The sequence below is a fragment of the Agelaius phoeniceus genome, chromosome 12, assembly GCF_051311805.1.
Source record: "Agelaius phoeniceus isolate bAgePho1 chromosome 12, bAgePho1.hap1, whole genome shotgun sequence".
Classification (NCBI taxonomy): domain Eukaryota; kingdom Metazoa; phylum Chordata; class Aves; order Passeriformes; family Icteridae; genus Agelaius; species Agelaius phoeniceus.
This window is the reverse complement of record NC_135276.1, coordinates 14,960,732-14,979,216: the sequence shown is the minus strand read 5'-3', so window position 1 is coordinate 14,979,216 and position 18,485 is coordinate 14,960,732. Positions and strand designations below refer to the sequence as shown.

At 56.8% G+C, this 18,485-nt stretch overlaps 1 protein-coding gene across 3 annotated transcripts; it reads right to left on the bottom strand.

Moving 5' to 3' along the window:
* Nucleotides 1-3,596: 3,596 nt before the first annotated feature.
* Nucleotides 3,597-17,900, bottom strand: SLC9A5 (solute carrier family 9 member A5). Of its 3 annotated transcripts, none has more exons than XM_054640777.2 (16): nt 17,692-17,900; nt 12,478-12,780; nt 11,665-11,828; nt 11,301-11,379; nt 10,436-10,613; nt 10,093-10,313; nt 9,705-9,907; nt 9,095-9,184; nt 8,896-8,966; nt 8,100-8,229; nt 7,545-7,633; nt 7,290-7,416; nt 6,992-7,162; nt 6,354-6,423; nt 6,064-6,195; nt 3,597-5,692 (listed from the first exon to the last, which is right to left on the bottom strand). In XM_054640777.2, exons 1-16 carry the CDS (start codon nt 17,822-17,824, stop codon nt 5,226-5,228), a joined length of 2,628 nt encoding a protein of 875 aa, XP_054496752.2. In that variant the 5' UTR covers nt 17,825-17,900; the 3' UTR covers nt 3,597-5,225. The 3 variants fall into 3 exon arrangements, with proteins under 3 accessions (XP_054496752.2, XP_054496753.2, XP_077041107.1); XM_077184992.1 differs by having other exon boundaries at nt 5,458-5,756; XM_054640778.2 differs by lacking the exons at nt 11,665-11,828; nt 12,478-12,780; nt 17,692-17,900 and having other exon boundaries at nt 11,305-11,374.
* Nucleotides 17,901-18,485: the final 585 nt, after the last annotated feature.

The following is an 18,485-nucleotide window of genomic DNA, read 5'->3' as shown; positions in this document are numbered from 1 at the left end:
GCAGCCACACATGATGATGCCTCAGGTGGGTGCACAGCCAGAATCCAACTTTCCCCCAGCCAGCCAAGGAGCCAAAGCAAGGCTTTAAATGGCTCTCCAACAGCCTGGGCTTAGCTGGGCTTCAGAAGGCAAAGCTTGTGTGCAGGCAGGGACTGCCCTGCATTGCTGTGACAGAGGAAAGCTCAGATACAGTACAGCTGCTGCAGAGTTCGGTCACTGTCAGTACCCTGTGGCCTTTCCAGGCCCTCCTTCCTGGGCCGCCCACAAGCTCGGGATGACCTGTGGTCTGATGTAGACCAACTGGGCTGGTGATCACCTCCCCAAAGTGTCCTCAGCACCTTCCCTCCCTCTCCAGGTAACCCACCAAGACATTTCATTTACCTTCAGGACAGCCTGGATGTGTGGCCACAGATGCCAGGAGAAGATGAGGTGAGAGGAGCCCAGGTGGCTTCTTCAGGGATCCTTGCCTTCCGAGAGGCTCTGAGGAGCAGCTGTGTCTGGCTGCAGGGAAGATCACAGCTCTTGGATCTGGGGTGCTCATAAAATCAAAGCCCACCACGCTGCCTTCCACTCTGGCTGTTCTGCAGAAATCCCCGGGAGTAGAAACCTCATCGTGCAGTCCTCAGGGATTCCTGGACTTTTGTTTGCTCCTCCAGGGAAAAGCAAGGAAGTGTGAGCCACGAAGGAAGGTGGGGATCACCCCCCCCAGCTCCTGCTGACCTGGAGCTCGCTCTGCTCTTGCCTGTCCTCAGCCAGTTCACGCTGCAGCGTGTTCCCTTGCACAGCCGGGCCGTGGGGAACGGGACCCTGCAGCCCTACGGGTGGCACAGCCCTGGGGACGGTGCCCGGCCCCGCGGGGCGCCCGGGGCCTCTCGGAGCCGGCAGCCGGCGGGGGCAGCCCGGGCAGCCCAGGGGCTGGCTCCTCTCAGCCGGAGGGGCGCAGCGCCGATCACAAAGGCTCTCCCCTCCTGGCCGCTCTGCCCTGGAACGCAGCATGGGAACCACTGCCCAGCGCGAGTCTGTTCCTCATTATCCGCCCCGGCTGATCCCGGCTCCGTCAGCACTCGCGGCACAGCCCCGCTCGCATCCCATCAGCCGAGAAACCTCTTCACACCTGGGGCACACCAGGGTCAGGGCTGGCATCCCCCTCCGGAGGTGATGCCAGTGGGAAAACGAATTGTTCCCTTCGCCAACAGGAAGAGGAGGCTTCCAGTGAAAGCAGGGATGGCTGCTTCAGGTGCAAAGAGCAGGAAGGCAAATGCAGAATTCAGGGGAGGTGTTCAGTCTGATTGCTGGTGAGATGGATGCCTGGACAGATGGACACGAGGAGGCAGGAGCAAGGAACAGACTGATGTGTCTCCAAAATACTTGTACCAGATACAGTCAGACTGAACACCTCTCCTGAATTCTGCATTTGCCTTCCTGCTGTTCTCCATGCAAACATGAGCATGGCCAAAGCCTCTGCCATGCTTTGTGTGAGTGAGAGGTGAGGAGCTGGCTCCTATTCACTCCCTTCCCCCTGCTTCTGCCTGTATAGAGCAGTGTGAAAACCTCCCAAGAGGGTGTCAGAAGTGCTCCAGAAACAGAGCACGATCAGCAACTCCACATGTGAGTCAACAGCACCCTTGGTGTAGTGGAGAATACAAAACTGGCAGGTTCAAGAAAATTATTATTGCTTGGACCTGGTACCTGTGAGACACAACTGGGTGCTAGTTCCAATATGGGGCTTCCCAAAAGAATATATATATGAACCAGCTTTAAGAAGATAAGGCAGAGGGAAGCTACCAACAAGGTGGCACACAGAAACCACAGCCCAACTGTTCCCAGAGAAGCACTTGGAAGAACAAGAGGTAACAGGGACAACCTGGCCCAGGGGAATCGTTACTGAGCATAAGGAGAAATTCATTCTGTGCAAGACTGGTGTAGCTGTGGTGTGGTTCTGGGACAGGGACAGTTGACACCTCCATCCTCTGGGACATTCCAAATCCAGGGGGACAGGGCTCTGAGCTACCTGGTCTAGCTTTGCTACCAGCCCTGCATGGAGCTGGGATGGACCATGGGTTTCCCAAGCCCCTTCCAGTCTGAAATTTACCTGATGCTCCAATGTGCATCATGCAAAAGGGATGTGGTGATTTTAAGACTCACTTGTAAGATGGCCAACACCAATCCATTGCCCACAGCTCTTCCACACAGCTGATGTCAGATGTGCCTTACATCCCCTGCTGACTTCACAAGTTTTGCTACCACAGAGGAACTGGAGGAGCTGAGTATTGGAGAAAGTAAATGCCTGTGGAAAAAATGTGTGGGTTTAATGACAGGGTCTAAACAGAAGCCTGGCTGCAAAATGATAGCTCTGTGATAGTCTGCCCTGGGATGGGGTTGCTTACAGTCACAGTTGGAGGGTTGTATGTTCTGGGTTAGAGTCTGACAAGCAGATCCTGTGGCTGTGCCTCACTCTGTCCTGGAGAAGCAGAAGTTTGGACACATGCATTCATGGTTTGGCCCACTCCTCATGTTTTTCCACTGAAGCACTTTAGTATTTTTAGGCTGAAAGAAACGACTCTCTGCTATGCTGGAAGGATCAGAGCAGTCCTGTGCAGGCTGGACACTCGAAGGTGAAATACAGAGAGTGAAGTACAAGACTAAAAAGCAGCCAGGAGCCACCATCCCTGCTCACAACAAGGGTGGGGTTGAGGGTGGGAAGGGGCTACAAGGGGCTGGCTGGTGGCATGGAGAGCCTGCACACACATTAGCTGCTAGGCTCAGATGTCTGGATGAGAGAGCAGCAACCAGCCCCAGCATTTCCTGAAGCTCAGATGTCAGCTTTCCCTCCTTTGAGGATCTGAAGGATGCAGACCGACCTCTTCCAGGAAACCACCTGGCCCACACAGCCTGCTGCACTGCCAAGGCAATTGTGGCTGCAGGCTATGCTGGCACTGAGGTCCAGCATGCAGAGCACAGCTCAGCCAGCAGCATTGTTGGTGGGATTCAAGGCAGATGGGGAATGTCACAAGGAACAAGAGCTTCCACGGGGGCCAGTGCAAAGCTAACAGGGCTAGAAGTTACATTTGACCCTGCCAAAAAGGACCAGGGGTTGATGGAGGATGCCAGGTTCAATACAAGCCAGACATCTGCCTTGTGAATCAAATAAACCACATTTTTACTTTCCTTCAGGAAAAGCAGAGATCAAGGGGAAGAGCAAAACCAGCACACACAGCAAGGAGGCTCCTGTGGGGCAGAGCACCCCGAAACAGACCCCTTTAAAACATATTTTTGCCTAGGAGAGAGGCCATGGGAAGACATGGGCTCTCAGCACACTGGTGGCTGTGCAGCCACAGCTCTGGGCAGGAGGACCTGGTCTCTTGCTGGCTGCTCCCTCTGCACAGCCTAACAACAGCTGCAGGCACGCATCGCTTTGGAAAGAATTTCACATTTTCCACAAACTTTATGGAAACCAGGAAATCCAGTTAGGCACATCAAGAGAGTGGGGTTGGGGCCTCAGGTGGAGAAGAATGGAGAGGCACAAGGACATGGTGCCTGCAAAGGAGAAGCGAACCAGGATGGGCAGAGGTTCCCAGACAGACCAGACCACAACGTCTGCTCCAACTCCAGTTTATTGAACATTACAAAATACTCTGCATATATTTTCACATTATAACAATATCCTTGCAAATAATATATTAAGTATTGAGTCATTTGTGGTGCCCATGGCTACAGAAAACACTGACCCAACTAGAGATTTAGTATGGCCCAATATCAGAAATCAAAACTAGAATAAGTCATACCGGAAATGCAAAACTATATAAAAACCTTTTAAAAACCTCATGCTCATCTGGTGGAGCAGGTACAGAGCTGAAGGGCCTCTGCTGAGCCCTGCTGACAGGGCTGGGAGTCCCACCAGCTCACCTACTCCACACTGGACTCACCCACCCAGTGCATCCAAGTGTCCCCTTGGCACCTGCTGTCTCAGCACACCCACAGAGCTGCAAAAGGCAGCCTTTTATCTGCTTTGGAACATTATCAGTCTGAGTTCCCATTTTTCCCAAAGAGGAGCGACCCCCAACCCTCCTGCTCTGCCGGTGCCCAGCCATTGTGCTCTTTTGTGTGCTGAGCAGTTCTTGGAGTGCAATTCTTGGCCCTTGGGGTCACACCAGGAATAATTCATCATTTGGGCCACCAGCTCCCATCACCCTCTGAGGAGGGAACAGGGGTGGCTGGGATGCAGGTGTTGGAGACAGCTCTTGGAAGATGCACACTGGTCACACCCATCACCCCTGTTCCTGATGTACATTCATACCTGCTGCTCGCTCCACTCCTTGCACCATGACCAGTCCTCCCAGCTGATCCACCCCAGGAGGGACTGGAACGTGGGCAGAATGAACACCAAGGATGCTGTGCAGGGCAGCTGCCTCCCAGTGAAGCCAGAAAGCTGAGCACTGCAGCTGTTGGGAACACATCCAGGTGAGAGGTGCGAGGCTGGCACAGCAGGTTGGCTGTTGGAGGGGTCCCTGTGCACACAGGTTTGCTAGCCCAGCTCCTGCTGGAGCCAAACCCCAGGAGCACTGCTCCCAGTCCTGAGAAAGCCATGGCTTTGCCTCTGTGCTGCCTCCAAAATCCAGGGAACACAGGGCTGTTGTGGCAAGGAGCCTATCTCTGAGCTCCATGCATGCTGTGAGGAACCAGCACTGTGGCCACCTTGAAGTCAATGGCTTGGTCACTGGGTGTGGGTGAGCTCTTGTGCACCAGCACTGCTCTCAGCCCTTTTCCCAGAGACCTCCTACACACTGCCAGGCTGGAGACCAGCTCATACTCTTACACCTGTGAGCAGCCACAGCCCATCTTCCAGCAGCCACCACCTCAGGGCAGCACAGCCATGACAGGACCAAGTCTCTTTGGGATCCCAGCCCTGGGAGAAAGATCTCTAACCTCCCAGCTGCAGAGATGTGTAGGGACCAGAGAGGAAGAATGAGGTTTGGGATCTGTGCCTTCCTGGGTGGACAGGGGCTGGTACCTGCTGTCACAGCACAAAGACCTGTTACTGACCAGGTTTGCATCAGCAGGTGCATGGGCAAAGCACACCCTGGAGAACAGCTCCAGGAGGAGTACTGGGTTCTCCTGCCACTCCTGGAGTTTATGGAGACACACACAAGCTTTGCAGTGCAAGACAGAGCAGTCACCAGGTCATAGCCTGTCTGCAGCTCTCTCTTCCCAATCCACAGGGTGCCTCAGAGGTGGCTTGCTCTGTTGAACATCAGCCACCTGGGCTCTGCAGAGGGTGGCACCCTGCCCTGCTCCTCTGTGGCCATCAAAGGCTGCAGCTCTTGCTGCTCAGGACCGTCCGGGCTGCTGTCACTCTGGGACCGGCCGCTCTTGGAGATGTGGCTGGGGAACTGGAAGCAGGAGCCCTGCTCTGGCATTGCCTGGCTTGCAGACTGGGGCTGCTCCTCCAGCACAGGGCAGGCAAATCTCCTGTGCTGAGGTCCGCTCTCGATGCCTGGGGGGGAAGCGATGCTCTCCAGGGAGGAGATGCTTTGGTTCCACGCCTTCTGCATATCCACTGGCACGATTTTGGTGGTCTCCGAGGAGACATAAACAGCCAGATCAGCCTGGTCTCCTTTCCATGGCAGCTCCTTCTCTGCCAGGGTTGGCGATGGAGGGATGATGCAGGGGCTGGGGCAGACATCCAGGCTGCCTGGAGATGCAGATGGAGGGACAGTGAGAGGGAGCTTGCACAGCTCTCAGTCTCTCCTTGGACCCTGCAAACATTGCAGAACCAACCACTACCAAATGACCAGAGAACCCTAGAATATCCTGAGTTGGAAAGAACCCACAAGGATTATGGAGTCCAACTCCTTGCCCTATGCAGGACAACCCCAAGAATCACACCATGTGCTGGCCCAGGGATGCAGGACACAGGGAGGCTCTGCCATGCCTCCAGAGGACAGTGATTCTCCCATTCATGCTCTGTGGACTTTGCCCAGGCCATGGCAGCTTTGCTCCACAGGCAGAGGAAGGATAAACTACCCGATGTCAGCTGCCCTGGCATGGAGCATTGGTGCCTACCAGGAGTTGTCTTTCCCTGCAGGACCTCATCAGTGGCTCGAGCAACGAACACAATCCCCTCATCGTCCTCTTTCTCCGTTTCCGAGCTATCACTCTCCTCCTCCTCTGAGCTGACCATCACCAGGACAGGAGCTGCAGGCAGATGGGGGGGCTTGGTTTGGTGCTAGCAGAACCCTGGTGCTGTCATCCCACTGAGCTGGCAGCAGTGGGCAGGCACAGCAGGTACTCCCATCCCACGCCACCAGGTCCCCTTGCCAGGACCTGCCATCCTCACCTGCCACTGGCCTTACCTGCATCCTGCCAGGGGACATTTCTGTGAGTCTTCCCGTTGGGTGTCTCTTTGGTCAGAGAGATGTTCTTCTGTGAAAGAAGAGGAACTGGCTGGGACCTGCCCTGTGCAAAGCCCTAAACCCAAGAGGTGGTCCTGCAAGCCAGCCAACATTGGGCATGCAAATTCCCACCCTGGCTACATGGCACATGGGTTCTAGTCCTTAGGCTTTGCATCTTCATGGCCCCACAAGGAACAGCTCAGCTGCAATGGCTTCAAAAGCCTCCAAAAAAAGAAGATACCTAGGACTCAACTTGAGGTGCAGTTCCACACTTCTGAGCCTGGATCTGCACCAGCACTGAGGCTGCTTTATGCTGAGTGCTCTTCAATACGAACCTGGGGCTCCTCCAGGGCTTTGCTCAGTGAAGAGCCACCCCACAGCACTGATGGCATGCTGGGGACACACGGACAGACAACACCTGCATGCTCACATGCAGCATCAACAAGACTGAGAAGAGATGAGCCGCTTTCCCCTCTGGCTCTGGAGCTGCTGATGCCCTGCAAAGCTGCACCCACACCTCACGAGGACTTCTCTTACTGCATCCTGGGGTGGCCAAATCTCAGAGCTAGGAAAAGAACAGGAGCTTGGGAAGGACTTGCCTTTTTCCTGCCTTTTTCCTTCAGCCTGGCCTTGCTCTTGGAGGAGCAGACATTGTGCTTTGTGGACTTGAAGGTCTCCAGACGCCTCTTCATGTTCTGCCGGAAGATTTCTTTATCTTGGCGCTCTTGTTTATCTGGAGAGATGAAGTGACGGCTGTAGCTGGCCTTGTACTGGCCGAGGGAGAGGCAAAGAGACACAGGGTGAGCAGCTGGCCCCACGGAGCACGGTCCATCCCTGCTCCTCTGGCGGGTGCTGCTCCCCTCGGGGTCAGCCCCCGCCGTGCCCGGGAGTGCTCACCCGCCGCCGGGGCTTGTAGAGGCTCCCTCGCAGCACGTGGTGCATGGCAGCGTCCTCCTTGTCCCGGCGGCTCCGCACCGTGTCGATCACCTGCAGGTCCAGGCACGCCCCGCTCCCGCTCTCCCTCCTGTGGGGACATGGAGATGGACGGGCTGGGCTCCCGGCCAGCCCTGGTGCAAGCCACCCGCAGGGGAGAGGGCGGCTGGGCGGTCACACGAGATCTGTCCAGGAGCTCAGGGGGGTGGTTGTACTCACAGGAGGTTTGTGACTGATGACTCCGACATGGACGTGCGGCTGGGCATGGAGGGCAGTGCCAGCTTGGCAGCCGAGTGCACATGGCCACCCTGGGACATGGGAGGACAAGGCAGGCATCAGGACTGTCGCTCTGATTTTTTAAGATTTTCTAAGCCTTCTGATGTTTACATTTTTGTAGCAAACTTTCTCACACACTTTCTGTAAATAACTTATTATTTTGCATTCTTTTATGGAGGAGGAGAAATTTGATGGACTGTTGGCTTGTCCAGTGTCATTGGAGAGGTTGCACTTTCACCCTCCAATCCACCGTCTCTTTTGGAAAACTAAAAATGTTGGAGTCAGAAAATAAACTTCCCTTTTCTTCACCTTGAGAGCAGCGGTGTGTGCGCTCATGTTGTTTCATGTCCTACAGTGACACAGGACAGCAAGGACCCAGCTGGGATGGGCAGGTCCCCACTGCCTGGCCAGAGGGTGCACATGTGGGGAGGAACACACATGAGGGGAACCTCTCCTGCCAGGGCCATCCTGCTGCCTGGACACCACTACTGCCTGTACCTGATCTACAAAGCTGATAGCATCACGGATGTTCAGCTTGTAGTAAACATCCCAGATCTCATCCCGCAGCCTGTAGGCAGATTTCCGCATCAGGAGCTGGCTCAGGTATTTCTTGTCAAACTGCTCCCACCTGCCATGAGATGAAGACACAGGCAGTTCAGCTCCCATGGGTACCAGGGATATCTATCCACACAAGGCTGAGTGTCCCAGGTACAGCAAAGGGAGGCTGGGCACGCAGGACCTGTCCCTGGCTGTGCACAGGGACACACTGCCAGCGAGAGCAGGAGGGGAGGGGACATGCTGATCCTTCAGCCTGCCCAAGGGGAAGCCAGATACTGTTGGGTCTGTGAGGCAGTGGGAGTAGGACTGGGGCCACCCTGCTGGAGCACTTCCCCTGCAGGAAACAGGCTTTTTGCATCCTTTTCCTGTTGCTGTGCTGCAGATAAACACTGCCCAGGCAGGAACAGGGTTGTTCCCTCCTCAGTGCCCAGGGCAGTTCCATCCATGAGGGGGCAGAGGGCCATTGCCACCAACATGGACACCCCAAGTTCTGACCTTGGCAAGCAATGTCAGCTCCACAGCATCCCCAACCTGACCTGTCTCTGGGATGCTTTTGTGATCTTGGTCTGCTGCACAACAGCATCCAAAGGTACCTATCCAGACTGATGGACAGACATACAGGCTTCCTGGTCCCGCTGCTCTGGGGTGTCCTTCTGTGAGAACCCTGAAGATGTCCCTGTGGCTGGCATGCATCTCCCATGCACGAACAGCAGAGGATCCTGTCTAAGGCACTCACTTGTCCCGCCAGTAGTGGTAGCCATGGTGCCCCACGATGTCCTCCACTGCTGCCAAGATGTGGTCAAAGGCCTTGAGTGAGGGGAAGAGGGTGAGTGGTGGCAAGGCTGTGGGTGCCCTGGGGATGCCAAGGTCATACATGGTCCTTGCCCAGCCCCACATGTGAGGGGAGCTGGGGAGCCTCTGGCACTGTCACTTACGTGCTCATGCAGCTCCTCATTCAGCGTGGGTTTGTGGTGGTCACTACGCTTCACCTTCAGCCACGTCACCAGGGGTTTGATGGTGAGGCCCTAGAATGGCAGGAGAAGGCAAGGGGAAGACTGGGAGGGTGAGAGGGTGCATGGCTGGGGCATGGGGAGCAGAAGCAGCACAAAGTGACTGGGGACAGTGGCTGTGCCAGCCACACATGCCCCTACCAACCCGACCCCTGTGCCATGGTGTGCACTCCCAATCATCCTTCCCCTAGACTAATTTTCATCCTCCTTGTGGCTTCCCTTCCCAGGGCACTGAACACCAGAGCTGGGGCCCATCAGCAGCTTTGTAAAGAGAGCAGCCTGGACAGGCACACACTCTTGGAGCTCCTGGAGCCAGTCCCAGAACAAAATGCCAGTGGGAAAAGAAGGTGGGCCATGGCCCCACCATCACAACAGTGCCCATAGCGGTCCTGCCCACCTGCTGATGGATGGGGTGCCAGAAAGCACCAAGGACCAAAGGTCACTTGAAAAAAGATACTTTCCCAAAGCACATGTCCCCAGGCCAGTTCTGGGGCAAGAAAGCAGCACCGGAGGAGGGCACAGTGCCCATCCTCACCTGCACAATGACAGTGAAGAACACCACCACGATGGTCGTTGCCACAAAGTAGTCCTTGGCTTTCACCTTTTCCCTGTCCAGCAGGATGACCAGGGCGAAGGCCACGGCCCCACGGAGGCCACCATATGACATGACCACCTGGTCGATCCTGTCCAGGGGGATGAGGCGGAAGCGGTTGAGCACGTACGTTTGGAGAACAACACCTGGGGAAGAAGGAGGAGGAGAGCCTGGAATGCAGGGAGAACCCTGCCTGCTCCAACAGAACAGCACAAAATCCCAGCCAGGATCCATGGCTGGCCTTGTGCCCCAGCCTTTCCTGGGCAATATCCCTTTCTGGCATTGAAAGGGCTGTGTGCTACCAGCCATATACTCAGCAGGACAGACTGACCCACAGCTCTGAAGAGCAGGATAAAGAACAGGGTGCCCAGCACCAGCGCTGTGTCCCACGTCCACTTGGAGGTGTCCACAGCTGAGATGCCCAGAAACATGAAGATGATGGTCTCTGAGCTGCTGGCCAGTGTCTTCATGGTGTACTTGACTGTGGTGCGGGATTTCTGGGAGATGTTGGCTTCCACGTACTTCTTGCAGCAGATCCCACAGAAGGTGACTCTGCAGAGGGGCAGGAGGAGATGGCATGGCCCTATGGCAGGATGAGGAGTGGGTCTACTCACTGCCTCTTGCTGCTCAGCACTGCAGCCCCAGTTTCCTGGGCTCCCCTGGGCAGTACTCACGCCAGGATGGCGGAGAGCGAGACCATCTCGGCAGCCAGGTACGCCACGTAGGCCAGGAGGAAGACGAAGAGCGGCTCGATGATGCGCACGCGCTTGGTGAACCGCGTGATCAGGGCCAGCAGGAAGGCAAAGAGCAGCCCCACGGCTGTGCCCCCCAGGCTCACCAGGAAGAAGGAGGCTGGAGGGAGGAGAAGTCTCATTTGAACCATAAGGAAGTGGGCCCAGCTCCTGTGCCCCCCATGCTGCACTGGCCAAGCGCCATGCTCCCACCCAGGTCCCCTCCAAAGCATCCCATGGAGCACAAAGCCTTGGTTGATCCCAAAGCATCCCCTGGAGCACCTCTGCTGTGGGGCAGGCTAATAGAGTTGGGGCTGATGTTGGGGCTGTTCAGCCTGGAGAAGACCTCAGAAGCCCTTCCAGTAGCTGAAGAGTACTCCAAAAGAGCTGGAGAGGGACTTTTGGCATGGACATGGAATAACAGGACAAGGGGGAATGGCTTCAAAGTGACAGAGGGCAGGATTAGATTGGGTATTAGGAAGAAATTCTTCCCTGTGAGGGTGGTGAGGCCCTGGCACAGACTGGCTGTTCCATCCCTGGAAGTGTTCAAGGCCAGGTTGGGGGGGCAACCTGGTCTACTGGAAGGTGTCCCTGCTCATGGCAGGGGGGTTGGAACAAGATGGTCTTTAAGGTCCCTTCCAGCCCACACAATTCAACAGTTCTATGCTGATGGCCAGCATGTGACACATGGAGGTGACAAAGCTGTGATGCTGAGTGCCCAACCCACAGGACAACAGCTCCTGTGCTTGCCCCCCTCCACTTCCACAACAGAGGAGGAGGTGGAGGGGCCAGTGTGGCCATTACTCACCTACCCCCTTCACGTAGTCTGTGGCGTGGATGTGTGCTGGGCCCAGCTCCACAAAAGAGTTGAAGACCTTGTACAGCACCTGCAGGCAAGGCAAATCCCTTGAGAAACACAGGGCATTGCCCTGCCTTGAGAGGGGCAGGAAGGGTCTTGTGGAAGAGGCATTTTCCACCCCAAACCTGTCAGGTAACAGCTCATTTCAGCAGGCAAAGTCTCCCAGGGCCAGGAGAGAGGAAAGGCCAAGAGAACATGGTACGGGTCTGCCCCCAGCTCAGGGATGTCACCTGCATCCTCTGCCCATCCTGGAGGATTCCAGCACCTTGGACATGTTGGGCTCAACATTAGAGTCCCCCAAGCTGCAACTCACCACGGTGACAGCATCATTCAGGAGAGACTCGCCAAACACAATGATGAAGAGGGTCTCATTAACATGGACCTCTTCAAAGACAGCCAGGACTGCCACAGGGTCCACAGCTGAAATCAGGCTGCCAAAGAGCAGGAAATCCATCAGCCCAGCTTCAACACCTGGATCTGTTAGGACAGAAGGACCAAGGTCAGGCAAACCAGCCACCCCAGAGCCCCTCTCACCAGATGGAAACAAGCCCCCCTGATCCCAGTGACTTGGCTGCAGCATCTCAACTGGGAGTGCAATGGGATCCCAAAAGTGTTCCCAGACCTCCGGGATGCCCCTGGAAAAGTGGGACTCGGCGCCTTCTTGCTGCAACATGAGAGGAGCATGGGGGATGTCCCTGTTGGCACCCAGGTGCATCACTGCTCCTCCAGCAGGCACCACCAAAGGTGGCTCAGCAGCCACACCTCGGCCCAAGCATCAAGTGGCTCCTCAGGGTTCAGCAGAGCTCAAAACACAGCCCAGGCCAGGCAGGGCCAGTGGCTCCAGCCAAGGACAGGGAACATGGCAGTGAGCCAGCAACGCTAGCCAAGGTCAGCAGACAAAAATAGCAAAGACATGAGTCAGCCCAGTGCCAAGCAGGGCCCGTCTGCCCTGCACGCTTGACTGTCCTGCCAGAGCACCGTTCCCAGGATGTCAGGACCCTGCTCGTGCTGCAATTCCTAGGAATCCACAGCAGGGAGAGGCAGTGGGCTATGAAATTGGGGTTGCTGTGCACTGCCACCCATTTTTTGGGGACGTGGTCCGAGCTGGGCAGCCCTGCAGACCCACCCATGAGCCCGGCGCGGTGCAGCCCCCAGAGCGCGGTGCCGGTGGCGAAGGAGTTCCAGAGCGTGCCCACCACTGCGTAGGTGAGGATGGCACCAATGTTGTCAAAGAACAGTCGGCTGGGCATGAAGTACCCCGAGTCCAGGACAATGGGGGGCAGAAGGAAGAGGAAGAACATGTTGGGCTCCAGTTGGTACTCAGCTTTCTTTGCCACGGCCAGCACGATGCCCCCCAGGCCCAGCCCCAGCAGGATGAGAAGGCAGCTCTCTGGGACGACAGATGTCACCTTCCTTGACAGGTGGAAAACTAGAAGAAAAAGAAGAATGAGACCATCAGCCCAACAGGCAGATGGACAGAGCATCCCAAATCCACAAGCTTCACAGAAGGGTTGGGTGATGCATGATGGACGGGAGGGGAACAAGGGAGCACCTATAGAAAGGCTGCTTCATGGCCACATGTGCACAAAAGACCTCCCAGCTACCTCCCAGGTCAGGATTTCAGGTCCCTGACTCTTTAGGATTTTCCTCTCCCTCTCAGCCAATAAGCCAATCAGCCAGGCATTTTACTTTTCTTGGCTTCTGGTGTCGGCACTCAAAGGTTTAAAGCAGGCAGTGAGCACGTTCACAGTGTCACGAGCACTGCTGGCTGCTGTTTAAGTGAAGAAATCCTGGTACACCGGGACATGTCACCCCACTCAGAGACAAGGATGCTCAGCCCTGGTGACAGGGTGACCTTGTTTGCATCCATCTGAGCAATCTGAGCAAGCAGCCAGAGCAGCATGCAAACCACTGCAGCACAAGGCATGCCTGAGCACAACCTCCCTCAGCACCAGCTAACCTACCTGCATGCAAAAGCACAGGCACTTGGGAGCTGCAGATTTAGAGATGCTTGGAATAATCAGTTTATTCCATGCAAGGTTTGGGCCAAATCTTAAGCTGCCGTGGAACAGGATGTATTTTCTAAAGCAAACAGAGGATGCCCTGGTATTCATCCAGCAGTAATGTGGCAGTGAGCCTGTGCTCAGGCACAAGCCAGCAGGGTGCCATGCCAGCCAGAACAGGGGATTCATTCCTCCAGGCACCCTTGTCCCCCATGTCAGGGTGTCCCATGTAATCCCAAATCAGTCCAGCTTGCAGGCAGGCAAGCCCAATCCCTGGGGGTTTCTCCTTGCTAGCACAAGGTGTCCCTCCAAAAGGGCATTGCTTGGGGAAAGGCTATTGAGGGTCACAGTTATTTTGTCCCCTTGTCACTGGGTTCTGCCATCAGTTGTGACATCCAGCCCAGCTCTGTTGCATGACTTGACCATCAGATGAAGAAATCTCCTGGGGAGTGGGTTCCTCTGGGCACTTTGAGAGCCACCTCTGTCCTTGTGCACCCAGCAGGTACAAGGGGCATCAGGGTAGGTTCTGAGCCGTCACTTGGCTGCAAGCCCAGCCCTGCTGCCAACCCCAAAACCCAGTCCCTAAAGCCCTTTAGCTGGACTAAAGCTGCCCATTGCTTGTGCCAAGCTACCTCTCCAGAAGGAAAGTTGTGCTATGGTCATGCACCAACCCTGGGTCACTCAGCTGCTTCCCTCCTTTGGAACACCAATGGACAGACCATAAGGTCTGCCTAGCCCAGGGTGCTGTCTCCAGTGGCATAGATCTGGAGAGGAGCCCAGGAACAGGCAGTACTTCATCAGCAGGTTTCCATGTGTCTATGTCCTTGTCATTCTCCTCTGAACCTGTCCTGGTCCTGCTCTATCCTTCTGGGACAGGTCCCAGTGTCCCTGAGATGTGGACAGCCAGAGAACTGAGACTGTGGCCTCCTCATGTTCTTCCTTTCTCCTTTCCCTCCCTTTTCTTTCCTTCACCACAGCTGAGCTCTGAATTAGAGGAGATAATTGAATGACAAAGATGTGATTCACGACCAGAGACATCTTTGAACCCACCACCCAATGTGCAGGCTAAGGACCACTCTCCTTTAGTTGAGGACTCAAGAGGTTGCTGCTTGGCACAGCAAGCTCCATCCATGCCCCAGCACGGGCTCCCTGCCATAATACAGCAGGAGCACTGCTGCAGCCAGCAGGGCAGAGCAGTGAGCACAGGGGCAGCATGATCTGCACCACCACCACCAAGCACCTCAATAGGAAAGAGCAGCCAGGCCAAGCCTTTGCCATAGCTCTGTCACTGAACACCCCAGCCACAGAGCCTGGGGCACCCCCTCAGCCCCAGCCACCTCTGCTCACTGCTGTGGGCTGCAATACAGCCCTGGAGACTGTGGTGACAGGGACACTGCAGCCCTTCAAGCAGACCCACAGCCTGAGGAAATGCTGGCTGGGCTTCATCCAGGCCAAATTCCTGCTAAATGACCACACAAGTCACTGCAGAGCCCTGCTCACCCCACACAAGCTGCCTGCACCAGTGGACGGATGGTGCTCGCTCAGCGCCTGCAGCAGGCTGTGAAGCCGCTTCCCACCCACGGGAACAAAGCTCTGAAGTTTTCAAGAAGGGAACGAGGCGTCCAGCCCCTTTCTGCATTCTCAGGAACATTGCCAAGATCCCTGCTCTCTGCTTCGGCAACCCAGCTGCATTCCTCATGCTGTGGAGCTGTCCTGGCTGGCTGGGGCACCCAGGAGAGCATGCAAGGATGCTGTGAGGACATGGGTCCTGGCTGTCACCCATCCTGGAAGTGTTCAAGGCCAGGTTGGATGGGGCTTTGAGCAACTTGGTCTAATGGAAGTTGTCTCTGCTCATGGAAGAGTAGTTGGAAAAAGATAATCTCTAAAGTCCCTTCCAACTCAAACTATTCTATGATTGATTTCACCAAGCCAGAAACTTGGTCAAATAAAGGAGAAGCATCAATGGGAAAGATCATGCTTGTCCAAAAATCTGCTGGCTGATGGGGAGAGCTGCCAGCCTCCCCAGGAAATGGCAGCACATGAGCTCCCATGTGTCACAGAGAGCAGCCAGTGGGGACAGACTGAACAAGCTCTAATTTTATACACACTAGTCAAGGATTTCAGCACTAAAGGTTCCCACAGCAACAGTAACTTAGCCACATGTGAATTAACTTCAGAGACATAATCCATACTCAGGCATACATAATGAAGCATTTGCCATTGAGACAACTCAGGGCCAAAACCTCCTCTGCTCCTCCAGAGCTTGGGAAATGGCAGAGCACCTAAACCAAGACATGAGCAGCTGGGGGCAGAGGTGATGGTGCAAGGAGAGATGGTTGCAATTCTGCTGCATAGAACATCATCTGTCTGCTGGCAAACTCCTGCCTGTGGGGCAGTTATGTGTAAGGAGAATGTCTGGGGCAATGCTCATCACCTCTGTGCTGCCCATCCTGTGCTCTGACTGTGGATGGAAAAGGCAGCAAAGCCCGGATGATGCCTCGCTGTGCAGGAAGGCAACACCCAAGCCAGTTTTTCCCTGCCCCGGGTGTTTGCTGGCTTGGGTCACCCCAGCATCGTGACTGCCTCTGAGAACAGAGCCCACAGTGTCATTTCCCCATCACCCGGGCGTGGGGCCGCTTCCTCCCCTCCAGTCACAGGGCTGTGAGCTGGCAGCCCAGCACCACAACCGCAGCGGATCCTCTGCACCAGCCTGCGCCCAGCATCCACAGCTGCCACAGCTGGCACTGCCCTCTCTGCTCCCCAAAATCCTCCACCCCTGGTTCATCTCCTCTGTGGACTCCTGTACACCCTGGGGACTGCAGGTGCCATCTCTGGGGACACCCATGGCAGGGTGCTGCCTCCAGGTCTGGGTATCGCTATTGGCTCCAGGCTCTGAGGACCCATTGGACCCACTGGATACACTAAACCTGGCAGCTCAAAGCCATCAGCCATCAGGGCTGTGTCTCACAGACAGACAAGGAGAGTGGCCATCAGCCTCAGGCCTGGAAGAAAGTGGGGATTTGGGAATGATCCCAACTGAGGCCCCCCTGCACCCACCCGCACAAAATCAGGGTGGCTGAGGGGAGCATGTCAATGGAAACCTGCACAGGGAGCAGCTCTGAGGAGAGGTTGGAGAGAAGAAAATAAAAGCCAGGGAAAGGAATTTTCTCTCTGATCTTCTGCAGGTAGGAGGGACGCACTCGGCAGCTGGAGGTGGCACAGCTACAGCAGAGTGCTGTATTTTTAAACTCATGATACCTTTCAATTCATTCCTCGCGAGGCTTTAGGTCTCTCTTGCAAGAAGGCAAGGAAGGAGAGGAACGGAAGATCCACAGTGATGCTGGGACAGGAAGAGGCCAGCTGGTGGTCACAGCTGTAGCTGTCTCCTGTGTAACGAGTGCTGCTGCACATCCCTGGCTGATCAGAGATTCCCCTGCCAAACTCTGAACCCACATTTCTTGATCAAACTCGAAACTCAGAGGGTGTCTGCACCCCCGCCACAGGCTCTGTGCCCACAGTGGGGTCTCTAAGGAGAGAACCTGGCTCAAGGTCACGATCTCATCCTCAGGGCCCAGCACAGCAGGCAGGGGCACTGTGGGGGACCAGCCCTCTGGGTACCCCTGCCTGGCACCCACGCACGGGTGTCCCCTCCCCAGCACCCCGGATGCTGGTGGGGAGCCCAGCCCTGCACAGCTCACACAGATCCTCATTGTGCCTTCCCACACAGCCTCTCACAGCACAGCCTCCCCTGGCTCCGTGGTTCTGTGCTGGGGAGCATAAGAGTCCAAGGCCAGCCCAATCCGGAGTGACCCACTGGAGGAGACTGCAGGCACCTGCCATCCCCAGGCTGCTGGGGGCACAAACTGCCCGGACTGGCCCCACCGAGCCTTTCCCGGGGCTGGGGGGAACAATGGCTTCCAGACCTGCCAGTGGCAGGTGCTGTGCCAGCCCTTGGGAACACGGGACATCCTTTGGGGCTTCTCCTCTCATGAACCCTCCATCCTCTGTGCCCACCCATCTATCCATCCATCCATCCCTCGCAGGAAAAAACAGCCCGGGCCCCCACCCTTTCCTTCGGGTGGTGCCTTAACCCCGCCGCCGCACATCATCCCACGGCAGGGCACGGAGGATGTGGCGCGGTCCGCGACCTCCGCAATCCAGCTGAGAGTGGTGACCAGCCGGATTTGTCCCCATGACCCGTGTCCCGCCGTGCGGTGACACCTCTCGTCCCGGGTGCCCCCGCGCCCGCCGGGGATGCCGCATCCCCCCTGCCCGGCCGGGGCTGGGCACGTCTGCTCCCGGGGGACCGGAGCGGGTGGGGACACGGGGACACTCACCGATCTTGGCCAGGCTGGCTACCAGGATCCAGGCGGCCACCAGGCAGGGTGCCTGCACCTCCCGCCACTGCCACCGCAGCAGCTCGGCTCCCGCCGGGGCGGCGGGGCCGGGGGAGGCCGCCGGGGGCTGCATGGCCCCGCCGCTCCCGCCGCTCCGCTCCGCCGCGCTCCCGGCCCCGGCCCCCGCCCGCGTCACGCGCACGTGGGGATGCGCGGGGACGGCCCCCGGGCCCCACGCCACGGGCCCCGCCCCGAGCGGCACCGGCCCGCCCCGGACCTCGGCACCCCCGGTACGGCCCCGGGCCTTACACCCGCCCCGGACCCCAGCGCCCCCCTGCTCACCCCTTGCGTCCCCCCTCCCTCATCCCAGCTCATCTGCACGCTCCCGGAGCCCCCTGGGCCGTACTAGTCCCCTGTCCCCCTCTCAGTCCTCTCTGCAACTGTCCCGGTGCCACCTGCATCGCCCTAGTCCCCCGTGCCCTCCCGCCGTGCCTCTGCTTTGTCTGAGTCTCCCCAGCCTGGCTTAGTCCTCACGCACTCGCCAAATTCCCCACCCTCCTCCCAGCCGGCCCCTTCCCAGCTGAAACCATCCACCCTTGCCCCAGGTGCTGCCTGAGCACCAGCCCGGGAACACACGTGGGGGGCGCCCAAAATTTCTGTCTCCCCTTTCCCTCCTCAGCCCCTCCTAAATCTCCCAGATGCTGATTAGGCCATCCACCACGACCTGGGAGGTGCCCCATCTCCCACCCCCCATCCCTGAGGCTCCCAATCCAGGAGATTCACACTCCATGTCC

Coding starts and splice junctions, on each gene's coding strand:
- SLC9A5 (XM_054640777.2), bottom strand. CDS start 17,824: ATGCAGCCCCCGGCGGCCTCCCCCGGCCCCGCCGCCCCGGCGGGAGCC. Junction 6,424..6,991: donor AGGAAAAAGGCAGGAAAAAG/GCAAGTCCTTCC, acceptor CTTCTTTCACAG/AAGAACATCTCTCTGACCAA. Junction 6,196..6,353: donor TGTCCCCTGGCAGGATGCAG/GTAAGGCCAGTG, acceptor ATCTGCCTGCAG/CTCCTGTCCTGGTGATGGTC.